The sequence below is a fragment of the Coptis chinensis genome, chromosome 1 (genome assembly GCF_015680905.1).
Source record: "Coptis chinensis isolate HL-2020 chromosome 1, ASM1568090v1, whole genome shotgun sequence".
Taxonomy (NCBI): Eukaryota; Viridiplantae; Streptophyta; class Magnoliopsida; order Ranunculales; family Ranunculaceae; genus Coptis; species Coptis chinensis.
In genome coordinates, this window is record NC_141456.1 from 22,380,980 (window position 1) to 22,396,318 (window position 15,339).

A 15,339-nucleotide genomic window follows, 5' to 3' on the forward strand; every position below is an offset into this window, starting at 1 on the left:
ACATGTAGTGCCAGCCAGTGCAGCATCTGCTCTCTTGCCCTTCTATCTACTACATCATGTCATCCTATCAAACAGCTCCCCCGCACCTAGTGTAGCGTTCGCCTTCAACTCACCACATGTCCACCTGTGTTGCTCTGGTGATACCCTAATTATGAAGTTTAAAAACGTCATCTCCTATTTTTAATTACATGCGTCCTTATTAGCATTCTCAGACCAAACTCCTGTGAATCATGTCTGCACTGCTTGCACAGTCCTGTCTACATTAGTTAACACGTCAGGTCTTTCTGAGCACATCGATGTGAAATATTTAAACTTTCTCATGTTTTCAATTAAGTAACAAATGGAGCACTCTTGCTTCTCTTGCTAATTATTCTTGTTTTAGGTAAAACAGATATTAAGTTACAAATGACTAATATCAGTACAATCACACTTAAGTTACATTACATGCTAAGGAGTAAGGCCTCAGGTTCTGAACTGACCATCAGGCATCACAACTCGATTGAAAGTAAATCTCCGAGGCATGAACCCTCTACCCACCATCTCCACCAACACCAAATCATCCGCTTTCTGAAAGAGATTGCAAGAGATTGCATCAAAACTGAACGAGGATTTATAAATTTGACTTGATGTCTTGATCCAGATTCGACTTCGCTGTAATACAATAAGAAAAATAATTCAAGACCAACTTGAAAAGGTTATCAGCAAATCTCAATGGCTTGCAAAAATAAACTTGTTGTCTTAAGAGTCAAGAAAGGGCTTATCATCCTACCGAAAACAATGGAGTATTAATAAAGATCAATTAAATCAAGTCAATATTCAATGAGCAAAAAAGAACACAGAGAGTATTAGACATTAACAATGAACACACATGCTTAATTTCACGACAACTAAGCAGATGCAACAGTGGGGTAAAACCAAACTGTTGAATCTGATTCAACTCTTAAGAAAAAAACTCATAGACTCCAATATTAATTAGACTGTAGTATGGAAGATCAACCCATGGTACATGGTTATTATTAAAGGCGATAAAACATCTTTATGGTACAAAATTTCCTAAAAACTCATTTATGTAAGTATCTAACTCTGTATCTGTAAGCATTCATGTAGGCAAGAAAATACAAATATTGAAATATATAAAGTAAAATAGGCATACTAAACAGCAAAAGCAATCATTGAAGCCACAAAGAGCGCCAGCAGTGTCCAATTTGAAGTTATCTAAGTATGATCTAGCTATTCCAATGATGGATTTGACACTTATAAGTAGCAAAAATATACACTTTTTCCACCACTGTATCGCACAACTCACCAATATCTCCCCCAGGGAGTGATTGTAGCCTAGAAATCACCCTCACAGCGAGTTTTTGCGACTGTACAACCCCAACAATTGTAAATGCAGGGTCACCAGAACGTGCTGGCTCAAAATCTACCACAATACCCACATCAATCCTATGTAATATAGCATAAAACGGTTTTTGGGTATTCCTAGAATGAACCCAAATCGGGTTTACCAGCAAAATCTCCCTCGAAGCAGCCACCAACGACGCCCCAGACGCAGAAGTAAACAGTAACCGGACATCAAGACTAAGTAAAGAGTCACTAAAAACTTGAGTATCAAGATCCAACAAAGAAATGTTATTCTCACTATAAGCAATAACAGTTAAAGAACGTTCTTGAACAACAAGCATACAACCAAAATGTTGAATAGTACCACCCCTTTGTATTCTAGATAGGTAAGCAGTTATTTGTTGTTCAGAAACAAAGTTTTGTGCAGATTTAGTTATGTGCAGATTTAACTGACTCTGAGTAGTGAAAAGACTTACCTGATTCTCCTAACTGTTCAAAAGTTAATTGATAGATAAATAGCAGGGTATCTGCTTTCGGAAGTTTTCCTCACCACGCACGATTCTGGCTCTCAGGCCATCCACAAAATTATCAACTACCATAGACTGCAACCCATAATGTTGAGCGACACGGCGAGCAGCAAACCAAAGATACGACGTAGGAAAATGATGAAACTCGAACTGCTGCTGATCATGGTTTTACATAAAGATTTGAATATCCAACTCCATTCGCAAAACTGGCATTAACCAGTAAAAAGAAAATCAGGACCAAAAAAGACAAAATAAAGAACATATGCATGGAGTAGGAAGTATTTTTACCCAAAGCAAAGATTTGCCTCCAGCTTCTCCATTTCTCCTTGAGCCTTCTCTTTTCTACAACATCAATAAAATTAGAACTCAGTCTAATTAAACTCCCCAAGTGATGACCTAAACCTGCAATATTGAACTTTGAAAAACGCAAAATTGATAGTTGATGGAATGGAAAGGGGAAGAAAGAACTAACCCTCAAATCTATCAAGCAAAAAATCAAGGGAATAGATCGGGTCGTCTGCTGCCTCGAGATCAAATGAGAGACTTTATCAGCTACCATAGACTGCAACCCATAATGTTGAGCGACACGGTGAGCAGCAAGCCGAAGATATGACGTAGGAAAATGTTGAAACTCGAACTGCTGCTGATCATGGTTTTGCATAAAGCTCTGAATATCCAACTCCATTCGCAGAGCTGGCATTAACCAGTAAAAAGAAAGTCAGGACCATAAAAGACAAAGTAAAGAACATATGCATGGAGTAGGCATTATTTTTACCTAAAGCAAATATTTGCCTCCAGCTTCTCCATTTCTCCTTGAGCCTTCTCTTTTCTACAACATCAATAAAATTAGAACTCAGTCTAATTAAACTCCCCAAGTGATGACCTAAACCTGTTCAATGAGGTATGTGATGTGGTTAAGACCGTATTTGACAACAATGGTTTCTTCAATTCAACAGTTTTTCCCTCTGCTTCAGCTTGTGCCCTTTTCAGAAGTCTTTCCTTTTTAGCATCCTTATCTTCAGGTCAGTATTTAAGTAGCATCTTAAATAAGTTTGTTGTTGCACCATTAAGACATTTTGAAATTTTAACTTGATAAGTACCCTTACTTTTTTAAGTTCTTTATTTAAGTAAAAGTTGCAAATAATTACTATGACTGCTTTACCAAGATTCTTGTCAAGTGTTTTTGTAAACTGATTCAATGCAAGAGGAACCTTCAAACGCTGCTTGAGAATTCTTTGTTGCCTCTGGATACGAACAACCTTTGGCCATTTAACAAACCTGTGCAAATCCTTCTTTGGTGGCAAGGCACCACCAATCCCAAACCGCTTTGCGCGCTTCTCAAACAAAGGATTGGTGACCTGGAACAAATATACATCCTCTTCAATTACAATATTTAAAAGCTAATCCAGTAAACGTTACTCCAGTAGAGAGCACAGATACAAAATCCTCATTTAATGATTCTTATATGCTGAAGATATACATGACCCAAAACCCATTTGAATGTCTATCAATAATACTCAACAATGGAAGTAAAACTTACAACAGCCTTCTTCTTTGCTGGTGCTGGAGCTTTTGCACCTCTTTTTGGGGCCTACAAGAAGAGCTGCTCAATTCAAACGAAAAATCAATAATAATAACTTGTCGTTAATAATCAACAATTCCATATGTAATATAACCATATACCATAGTAATCAAAAAATTAGGCTACTCAAAAGTATACAATATCGTGGTCCTTATGTATACTACATCATGACAATCTCGCAATAATCAAAAGTAAGAGATAGTTCGTAAAATTTAACCCTACTAATTGGTACAAATTAATGCAATTATTCCAGTTAATGTGATTACAGATAGCACACATCAAAGCAATTGAAGTTTTACGTTTCCTCAACTGTAACATACACTTATGCAAAAAAAAATCACTAAACATGCTTTAAATATATTAACTATGCACACCAATGCCTCGAGGTTAGGGGTGTCTCTTTTTGCCGAATTTCCGATTTTTCCGAAATCCGACCCGAAATTGGTCTGGCTCTGGGTGTAGTTTTCATGGGCCGATTTTCCGATTTCCGAAAATTCCGAAAAAAAAATTGGATCGGATTTGGATATAATTCTAAAATCCGATCCGATCCGAAAATTCCGAAATTTCCGATATTATTGCCAATTTATTTCGAAAATATATACTTCTCTCACTATCCACTTGATTAGATCTCGACCGTTCATTCATTTTCTAGTTTTTACTTCAAAACAAAACAAAAGCATAACCTAGCCTGCTACTTCCCCATTTGAATTGGACCACTCTTTAATGTCATTACACCGCCCGGCCATAACAACAATGATATGAAAAAAAATGTCATTGAGTCATACAATGACTTCCAGACCAATCCAAAAGCCAAATTCCAATAGATAGAATATTATGTAAAGCTACTTAGAGTCCAAGACCATAATCCATTATTTATGCAGACACTTCACGCTTCAATTTCCACACACGAAAAAAGATTGAAACATTACAAATACCCAGACCTCAACAGAATGCAATGCTTGCTATTGGTGGCTGCAGGTTCTTTTTCTCGTTTTTTCTTGGATCACTTGTTTGAATGAAAATGGGTTTTCTCAGTAAACAAGTGCGTATTGTTGTTGGTACATTGGTGTTGTGGACATGGTTTTCTCTCCCTACAATGAACATTGGCGTATGATATTCCAAAAATAATTGAAAGTAAAGAGATCTTTGAAAATTTACCAAGTATTCGAAATTTCCGAAGTTATTCCGAAATTTCGAAAGTTCCGAAATTGGAAATATATTTTGAATCCGAAAAAAAATTGGATCGGATTTGGCTAGCATATTAGGTTCCGAAAAAAATTTGGAAAAATTCCGAAAGAGGTTAATCCGATCCGATCCGATCCGAAGACACCCCTACTCGAGGTTTCGATACAAATAAGTTTCACCATATGGCATCATATAAACTTAACTGTATTGGGTACCCAGGTCGACGCACAACCTAAACATAACTTGCTGGTCTAAACGTATCTAAAACTGAGTAGAATTTGAGGACTTAGGTTATCTTCGACTCTTCACTCCAACAAAATCTCTATAACATTTAAGCTTATAGACCTATTATACATTATACACTCGATTAAACAACAAAATAGATTTCACTAAACTACTATTGCCACCAATCTAACTGTCATACCCAAATTTGAATTGTTGGTAAAAGTAATCAATATTATAAAAAAAAATTTAAAAAAAAAAAAAAAAACAAAAACAAAAACAAAACAAAAAAAAACAAAAACAACAACAACAACAAACAAACCCAACACCTAGATTTATAGAAAACAGAGAAATCCATTTAAACCAACCAACAAATCGAGTAGTTATACCTAGAAAGGGTATTCGGCCTTGTTCCGTTCGCCAAGGGTTTAAGGAATACCCTTGTTCTGCAATACGGCACGGCGTGCACAGAGTTAACTTTAGAGTTTTAGTTATGCACCGATGTTTGGGTTTTTCTGAATTTTTAGTATATTTTTTTATTTATTTGTGACGAAGTTGGTTTTTTGGGTTAAGGTCTACGTAAACTTCTCTTTTGCTCTCCTATTTCTATTTTTTCGTCGTACGTTTTCGAAACTTCCGATTTTTTGCTCTGATTTTTTAGTAATTAGTTGTATGACATGGACACTCTCTAAAAGCTCAAAAAATATAGCCAAGAGGGTACAACTATAATATATATCTAAGGATTACCGGATTCGGTAGCTGTGAAAAACCGATTTAAAACCGAAACTGAGCCGAAATATTGGTGCGGTTTAAATCCGGTTTTCAAGTGTTATAAGTTCGGTTTCGGTTCTCGATTTTAGGAACTGGGGATTTCGGTTTGGGTTGAAATTTTATTAGGAACCGAACCGAACCTTGAACACCCCAATCCATATCAATTAATTCTTTACACATTTATTTTCTTATACAAATAAAACTATTTTCTATAATTTAAAATCTCTCTTCTCAATTAGGTATAATTCATTTATAATAAAAACTTTCTATATTCTCTCCCTTAAATTAAGAAATTGATACCTCACAGAAGAATATTTCCTTACATACAAAATCTCTACACAAGCAATGTTTTCAAAACTCAAAACTTTCTTTTCTAGTCAAATCTCTAACCAATTTTTCCAAAATTAAACTTTTACTATTTAAACAAATTTTAAAATCATCCAATTATTTTTCCCTCCTATTATTTAGAAAAGTCAAACTTATTAATTGCATTCAAATCAATTGACTATTTAAGACATAATTAATAATATATTAATAATTATAAAATAAACAATTTAGATATTAAATAATTATTGGGGTGTTACACTAGATTTCCAATGCTCAAAAGATTGACACTTGGAGCGGTTAAGTTTTTTAATGAAGATGTAAGTACCAAACTACTTTCAAGCATGGACCAAAATATCGCCGATATATCCGATTTATCGCCGATATATATCGGTATTTTGGTACACCGATATCGATATTTCCGATATATATCCACTGAATATAGAACTTTTTTTCCCGATATATATCGGAATTTCTGATATAAAACTTAATATCGCCGATATAATTGATATATCCAATATTTACGATATATATCAGTTGACTTTTTGACCATTTTTTAATGTAAATCTGATATTTCCAATATATTTTCGATATATCCGATATTTCCGATATTTTAAATAGTTTGGACTGGTCACTAAAAAAATGGATATATCCGATATATATCGGTTTTTGGGTACACCGATATATTTATTGATATCGATATTTTGGGCCTTGCTTTCAAGCTGTTCCTGTCCTGTGTTTGAGGGTTTGAAAATTGACCGTGTGTGATTTTGATAAGGTTCAAACTCAATCTTTCCAACTCTAGTTATACCCTCAAGTCATTCACAATATATGCTAGTGATGAGTTTCAAGCAAATATCTCCACCCCATATATATCTTAGAAAAATTCGTTACGAATGTGATGGACCACCAAATATTATCAAGAACAAGTGTTTAGAAAACTGAACCGGATCGGTGGTTGAACTAAGGTATGTCTGGAATTGGAGTTTTTGGTTGGACCCTCAGTCTAAACTAAACCGTGGTTGAACCGGCAAACTGGTTCAGTTCTAAAAAAAAAAAAAAAAAAACAAACAAACAAACTAGACCACTCTTACTATAACTTTTTTTTGAAAAATTGATAATGTAGGGAGTTGAACCTAACATCTAAACAAGATAGTCTAAGTTCCAAACCAATATGCTATTATGTGTTTCTTGTACAAAAGATTCATTTTGATTTATAATACCAATTAATATTGAATTGAAACATGTATTTATTTATTTTATTATTGTAATTATTAAAATTTTTGCTAAATAAGCATCAATTGGTCCGCCCGAGTCGAACTATGGTTGAACCTGGTTGAACTATTTCAACAAAATATCGGTTCGATCACCGGTTCGGTTTTCAAAACATTGATTTGACCCTTTCGTCCTTGGTAAGTGCTTGTTTTGGATTTTCATTGATGGATACTGATTCTAATAGTAATGTGTGCTATATCTCTCCAAGTAAGATTCTTATGGGACTACAGAATGTGGTTGACCTAACTAGAATTGACTCCGAGTTTTATTGAGGTAAGATTCATTTTTCTATTATATAGTACTAATAATATTTTTATATATTAAGTAAAGTGAAGGGTTCTAGGGATATAGATTATATATCAAAAAAAAAATGTAAACAATCTAATGATCGTTAGAGAATTTCTATATTTTAGAGTAGCCTAATTTTTTGTGGATATGAGCTCTTAACTGTTTTGAACATTGTAGGTATGTCTTAAAAAAAAACACTAAACTGTTTCAAACATTGTCACAAAAAATTAGAGTGTTTGGAAATTTATAACCTTGCCAAATATAGTTTCAATTACCGTGAAAATGAAATGCTCTACAGTTCTCAATTTGTTGACCATATTCAATGGGGTAGAAGTTTCTGATTCCAATAAATTTTTGTGAAAATGTTTAAAATGGTTTGGAGGTCATATATATAAATAATTAGTTTAATTCAAAACTTTGAAATGCCCTAACCAGGGAGAGTTTGTTTCAGTGATTTTATAATATTGTATATGTCCCTAGAACACTTACCTTAAGCAAAAGCCAACATCTGCAATAATGCTTTATTTGTATTTCAGAACCTCCCCCAGAGATCAAGATTTACACGTGATAGCCCTACCAAAAACTGTGTACATGTGATAGCTTAGCTTTAATATTATTCAGGTTTCCCAACTTGCATTCGTTGCACATAGTTGGGGCTATTGAGGTACTCGTATAATTTTTGTAAGTCATTTATATGTTTTTAAATATGTATCTTATACATAATTGCTTCTTTAATTGAAGAACTTTAGAATTTTAGGAAGACCTGCATGCCATCCTAAATGTTGCGACTAAATGCGGAAACAAGTGTTTAACAACAAGATCAATCATAAATGTGTGAACTTTAATCAAGACAAGTGTTCTAACAACCAAGCACAACTCAATAACCAATATCAACTAGTAAAACATAAAACAAGTAAAGAGAAAGTAAATAACACACATACACAATGGACACACAAGATTTAAGGTGGTTTGGCGAGATGCTTACGTCCACGTACACACGGCAAGATCGATGGTTTCACTAGACGAACACAAAGATTACAAGAGGAGCTCTCAATCACTCACAAAGAATGAATTACTCAATCACTCACAAAGAATGCTCTCACAAATCTCTTTTTAGTTCTCTCTCAAAGAAACCCTAGAAAAGTTCTTTTAACTCTCCCACAAAGAAAAAGTTATGTTTTCTCTCTATATAATCCCTTATATATTGGGTACAAAAGAAGGAGAAAATAAAAGAAGTTGGTTCTACTGGACCGTCCGCACTTCTAAAAGTTGGTTAGACCAGACCGTCTTCGAAACAGGGCCGAAGTAGTAAACTTAGAAGTGAGACGGTTTTGACGGGTCGTCCAATAGTGGGAAAGTTGGCATAACCAAACCAACCATCTATTTCCTATTTTTCAACATTCTCTACTGATAAGTGTTCAAAAAGTGATATTTAACCCTCGATTATATCACTTGTTTAGCCATCTTAGTGGACTAATAGTGTTTATAAGTTGTGTTTTAAGATTCTACAGGTGAAAAAGATAGTTTTGTAGAATATTAGAGAAAAATGGGTAAAACGGAGCAATTCGGAGCATTAAGGATCACATGGGAGGCCCGTGGACAATCATGGAGAAGGCCAAGGAATTAGAGCTATTAAAGATGCGACTTGGACCTATTTTAAAGCCTATTTAGAAGCCCAAGTCCAAAGGATTCGTTGCTTGGACCAAAGCCCGCAAAAGAGGATAGAAGGATAGAGCAGAAGAGACAAAATCGGCTAACACGTCTGGGGATGGATCGATCGGCCCCAGACGCATTTATCGTCGAGGCGCATGAATAGACGCATGAATATGCATGGATGCATCGACACTGTAGCCAATTTCTTCTCAGTTTTGGAGACGAAGTTGGACTATGAAAGAAGTCTATTTGTATTAGGAAACAAATGATGGTTTAGAATGCTTCTAGAGCTCATTGTAACCTCTATAAATAGAGGACCTAAGTGCCTCATGTAATTTGCCAATTCACTTGTACTCTTGTCTCCATAACTTGAGGCATAGAGAGATTAATAATAAAAGATCGATTTTAACTAGCTGAGTCTTAATAAATTAGTCTTTCTAGTCTTATGTTCTTCGACTCTTCTTCTTCTCGTTCTTCGTGTTCTTTCCTTCTTTATGGAAGGCTAATCTTCTCCTTCAAGGGAAGATGAATGCCGGTGCTTAAGGTTTAATGATTTTTCGGTTCATGGTGTTCTTCAATCAGGTTAGTTCTTTATGTTTTTTAGTTATTAGTTTCATTGCCCGCACTGGGGATGGAAGTATAGATTAAAAGGTTTTATTTATTGCGAATCGAATATCATGCTAGTTTAGGGTTGTATTTATTGCAATTGAATATTTGTTAGTAACATGCTTTTATTTATTACAATTGAATACAAAGCTAGAATAGGATTTTATTTATTGTAATTGAATTATACTATTATTCTCTACTTTTCTTCTAGTTGTGTAGTGTTTTAGAGTAAGGGAAGTATTCCTTGTGTTTGCCTTAGATGGTGATTCATTGAATAGCTGCCCAAGCTCACATAAAAAGAAAGAAGATACTAGTAACATGAACATAGGAACAACCTTAAGTAGAGTTAATTGTTAACGATGTTTCATCCAAGAGGCATCAAACTTTCATTTCGATTGCCTAATTGTAGTCTACTTGTGAGAACAACCATGAAGCAAAAGGTCATTGAATCAAAAGTATTGGTGGATTCTAATCTCTTGAATTCCCTTTCTTATAAATTCTCAATAGTTTAGTTTAGTTTAGTTTAGTTTAGTTTAAGAATCTATAATATCTATAATCATAGTTTTTAATCCCTCAAACCCCCTTTCCAATCATGTCCTTCATATAAACATACACTTAAAAGTAGAACGATATCCTACTCATCCTTTACTTATTGAGGGATAATTAGGTTTTGATACGCTTCTGTTTTGTTCAACGACCATCATCTATCTACATCATCCATATACCATCTCCACACACAAAAAGAGGCAAGGTCATCTACCTCGGTGAGGTTTTAACACATAAAATCGAGCCGAACACAATCATACTATCCACTAAAAATCACTAGTATTCAAACCACATCTCGAAATTGCTGTCAACTGCCCTGAAGGATCGTGCCCATAAAAAGCTATGCTCACAAAGAGCTATGTTCACAAAGAGTCATGCTCACAAAGAGCAATAACGCCCACAAAAGTTCATGCCTATGAAAGACATCAATCAACAATGCAAGAAGTGGAGTACCTTCAACCAATGTTGGAACTCAACTCCATAAAGAACCTTCTACAACCCAAAGCCTTCTTGCCCTTAGGCAAAGAAACAGATTCCCAAGTACAAAATGTGTCATGAGCCTCCACTATTTCCTGCATATCCACCGACCAATTTTTGCAATGACCATCTCTAACAACTTCTTTGAAGTCGTTTGGCTCATCACCCTCGATATTCAGTGCGTATGCAACCGAGTCCGGTCGACCATAATACTTCACTGGCTTATCATGCCCACATTTTGTAACTTGTTTCACACTTCTCTTTGGCTTTGATCTAGCCAAAACTTGCTGCTCAGGTTGTTGTAGCTCTACTTCTTGTTGAATAGTTCTTTCATTAAGAACCTCGCTCTCTATAGCATCCTCTGAAGCTTCCATCTCAATCACTTGAAGTTCTATAGAATCACCACTATCCCCAGCCTTCTCCGGCCTGCTAAAATGTAGCACCGAAGTCTCATAAAAGGTAACCTCATTATTGACCAAGAACTTATATATGGTTCTCAAGACACCACAATTCAATTCGTATCCCTTTCCTCCCTTTGCATATCCCAAGAATATAATTTTCTTAGCTTTAGAATCAAACTTACTATCATTCATGTGGTAGTAATCACTAGATCCAAAAGCACGCAGCACAAAATATCATAATCAGCTGGTTTTCCTGTCCACACCTCATAAGGTGTCTTGCAGTCTATCACCAGAACTGGTGATCTATTGTACAAGTAACACGCCATGGCCATTGCATCTGTCCAGAACTCTTTGCCAAGATTGGCATTGGAAAGCAAATACCTAGCTTTCTCAAGCAATGTGCGATTCATTCTTTCTGCTAACCCATTTTGCTGCGGCGTGTCCCTCACTGTCCAGTATCTAGCAATAACCTGTTGCGCACAGAACTCCTTGAAAGAATCGTAGGTATACTCAGTACCATTATCATACCACAAAGTCTTCACCTTTCTTTTTGTGTGATTATTAACCATTGCTTTTCACTTTTTAAATGTCTCGAAAACTTCTTCCTTGGACTTCAAGATATATACCCACACATAGCGTATATAATCATCGATGAAAGAAACATAATACCAGTTACCTCCCTTAGAAGCCACTTTGGAGGGTCCCCACACATCCGAATGCACATAATCCAACATGCCTCTCGTCTTATGCTTGTTTGTACCGAACTTGACTTTGCACTGTTTGTCATAGACACAATGCTCACAGAATTCCATACTTGGTTTCTACAACTCTTTTAGTAGCATTCGCTTGTAAAACTCAAACAATCCTTTTTGACTCATATGCCCAAGGCACATATGCCATAATTTTGTGCACTCAGAATTGTCACCGCATGTATCTACTGCTACATCGTATGTCACTGTACTACCCAACAAAGTATACAAGTTTCCATATCTTTGACCCTTCATAATGACTAAAGAGCTACTAAAGATCTTTAGGACTCCTCCATTTCCCACAAACTTATGGCCTTTGGAATCCAAGGTACCAAGAGAAATTATGTTCTTCTTTAATTCGGGAGCATGTCTCACATCGGTTAAAGTCCTCATCACACCATCATTCATCTTGACCCATATAGTTCCAATCCCTACCGTCTTATAAGCAACATCATTACCCATCAAAATGGAACCTCCACTCAAGTTCTCATTGGTAGCAAACCACTTCCTATTTGGACACATGTGGTAAGAACACCCGGAATCAAGAATCTACCTATTGGTCATGTGGTCGTCTTGTGTAAACATCAAAAGACTTACATCATCCCCATCGAAGCTGGAAGCAAGACTTGCTTCACCAACATTATCCTCATTTTCCAACTTATCACTTATCTTGTTACTCTTTTTCATGCTAGGGCAATCACTTAGGTAATGCCCTTTTTTCCTTGCAATTATAGCACCGTACATGTTTTAAAGGTTTCTTAGAACTACACTTCCACTTGCTTGTGGAAGTCTTCTCATTCGACCTCACTTTTTCCGTTAATTCTTGTGCTTCTTTATCAAACTTCTCTTCTTCAAATTTTACACTAGAAATCTTGGGAGCCATTTCTATAAGTCACAAAAAGTAACTCACAAGAAAATTTAGTTGGAAATTTTAACAAGCACTTTGTCTTCACAAATTTGAGCACCTCAGGATTTAAGCCAAAACTCAAACTCAATGCTCCCTAGGTCTCAACCCAAAGCTTTGATACCAATTGTTGTGACTAAATGCATGTGGAAACAAGTGTTCAACAACAAGATCAACCAGAAAGGTGTGACCTTTAATCAAGACAAGTGTTTTAACAATACGTACCCAAACACAACCCAATAACCAATATCAACTAGCAAAGCATAAAATAAGTAAAGAGAAAGTAAATAACACACATACACAATGACACACAAGATTTAAGGTGGTTCGGCGAGATCGATGGTTTCACTAGATAAACAAGAATATTACAAGAGAAGCTCTCAATCACTCATAAAGAATGCTCTCACAAATCTCTTTTTAGTTCTCTCTCAAATAAACCTTAGAAAAATTATTTTAACTCTATCACAAAGAAAAAGTTATGTTTTCTCTCTCTATAATCCCTTATATATACAAGTAAACGGGCACGCGCGTTGCGCCTGCAAGTACAATGGCTACAAAACATAATATCTTATTTTCTAATATAGTACTTCAATAAAGAAAACATTCTAGCAAAAACGCTATTGCTCTATGTTAAAAAAAAAATGTTGAGTTGGTATCAAAAGTTTATATTTATATTGAAAGTTGATGAAGGATTGAATTGAGTGAAAAAACAACCTTGACGGAGTAGAGCCAATTTAAAAATAATGTAACATGTGTAAACCTCACATATTACCTGTATTACAAAACAAATCATTTATGGCAATAACATTCATGTAACATTTTAAAAAGGATTTGCGTGAACCATGCACTACTGTAATTGGAACAAATAAAATTTTAGGTCATGGTGAGTATATTAACCCAGTGATACACCAAACATTTCAACAAATTGTAGGTACAAACATAAAATCAAAGATCAGTTGAAGATAACTAAATTTCTCAAAGAGCATATCGTCTCCTGGTTTTCAATACAAATGCGCAGTTGGAAACTGGCATGAAGTTCTTACTCAAATAAAACTAATTGATGTATCCATTTAGTTGATCAATAGACAACTGAGCCGTGAATTTGAGGTAGCATTCGGTAATCTTTTTTTCTTTTTACGCTCCGAACCTGCATTTTGAAAGTATAAATCACTTCAAGAAATAAGCTCATTAGCAATTATGTGGTAACGATATGGAGGGTGTACAACATCACAAATAATTCAGGATAAATTGGACTTGACTATTAACCCATGACTTCCATGGTACTTGAACTGAATGATAACACAATAAAACGATGTTCATCCAACACTTTGAATATTTGGAGAAAGTACGTCCAAGCCAATAATAAGAAGGCAAACTTTACAAAAGAAATATATTCATCCAACACTTTGAAAAGTATATAAATCATAAGATTAAAAGTGGTGATTCTTGGTAAGCATCTACAGAAATTCTGAAAAAAAAATACCCATTAAATTTCTCAAAATGCTTTTTAAAATGAAAACTAGAACGTGGTTTGTTGAATAGTACTGATCAAGACATTCCATAAGGCACAAATATATAGGAAAATGAGACAACATTATTTGATGGTAGGCTATGATATTTTCAACAACTTACTACTTCCGATTTGAAATACCAATGGTGTAAACATTGTCTATGTACTTTAAACACGGTCTAAATTTAATTTTGAAGAACCTCAAAAGGCAAGGATTCTCTAAACTGAGAACCCTCTAAATTAGACATAAACCAAAATTGAATACGTGATGAATATTACAAATGGGAATAGCAGATAACAAAGCAGTCTATCTATCACTGATTGTTAAGCAAAGTTGTCATAGTCATAAAAGTATCAAAGTAATGAGTACTCAGTCATTTGTTTTTCTTTATCATCTTTCAATTTAGCTATAGCAAGTGTTAAGTACACCCTCTAATTTATTAAACAGATGACAACAATGAAGAACTCAAATAGGAAAGATGACATATAAACCTGGATAATTAAGGATAAATCAATACCTTCACTACAATAAGATGAGAACTCTCGCATATGGTCATTGAAAATGGATTGATGTAGTCCCCTTTTGATAGAAATTTCCATCCCTCATTCTTAAGCATTACAAGGCATTCAATTCATTGTCAACTTATGCTTTTGCATCTTTCATAGCATTGGTTTAAGCATCGTGTAGGATGTTTTTTAACCTTGTGTTTCTTTTTTGCATTCTGCAAAATTTAACCACGACGAACCAAAATAAATATTACTAAATGCAATCAAAATATTATATAAAAAAATAAAAAATGAAGGGAGTAACAAATTTGCATAGTTTAGTTTTTGGCATATAGCGAAGGTCACATACAATCAATTCCATTCAAAAGAAATATATATGGTAAAGGTCTTGCCACTACAGAAACCCACAACGCGTTCATTCAACCAAATTCAAAACAAAGTGATTGAGCAAACAATATAATCAAAGTA

General features: G+C 34.9%; 1 protein-coding gene and 1 pseudogene across 1 annotated transcript; both read right to left on the reverse strand.

The window, feature by feature from the left end:
- Positions 1–302: 302 nt before the first annotated feature.
- On the reverse strand, positions 303–11,393 carry LOC147522919 (uncharacterized). Its single transcript, XM_086569013.1, has 8 exons — positions 11,142–11,393; positions 3,412–3,462; positions 3,034–3,229; positions 2,647–2,700; positions 2,344–2,564; positions 2,160–2,213; positions 1,821–2,077; positions 303–651 (listed from the first exon to the last, which is right to left on the reverse strand). Exons 1-7 carry the CDS (start codon positions 11,391–11,393, stop codon positions 1,937–1,939), a joined length of 969 nt encoding a protein of 322 aa, XP_086425139.1. The 3' UTR covers positions 303–651; positions 1,821–1,936.
- Positions 666–1,842, reverse strand: LOC147522920 (phytochrome E pseudogene; annotated as a pseudogene).
- Positions 11,394–15,339: the final 3,946 nt, after the last annotated feature.

What these genes read in the sequence shown, in the direction of transcription:
- LOC147522919 (XM_086569013.1), bottom strand. Translation starts at nt 11,393, where the DNA reads ATGAATGATAGTAAGTTTGATTCTAAAGCTAAGAAAATTATATTCTTG. An exon ending in AGGATGCTATAGAGAGCGAG is followed by an intron (nt 3,463 to 11,141) that starts GTTCTTAATGAA and finishes CTCTTCTTGTAG; the next exon opens with GCCCCAAAAAGAGGTGCAAA. An exon ending in TTTGCTTGATAGATTTGAGG is followed by an intron (nt 2,214 to 2,343) that starts GTTAGTTCTTTC and finishes TTGATGTTGTAG; the next exon opens with AAAAGAGAAGGCTCAAGGAG.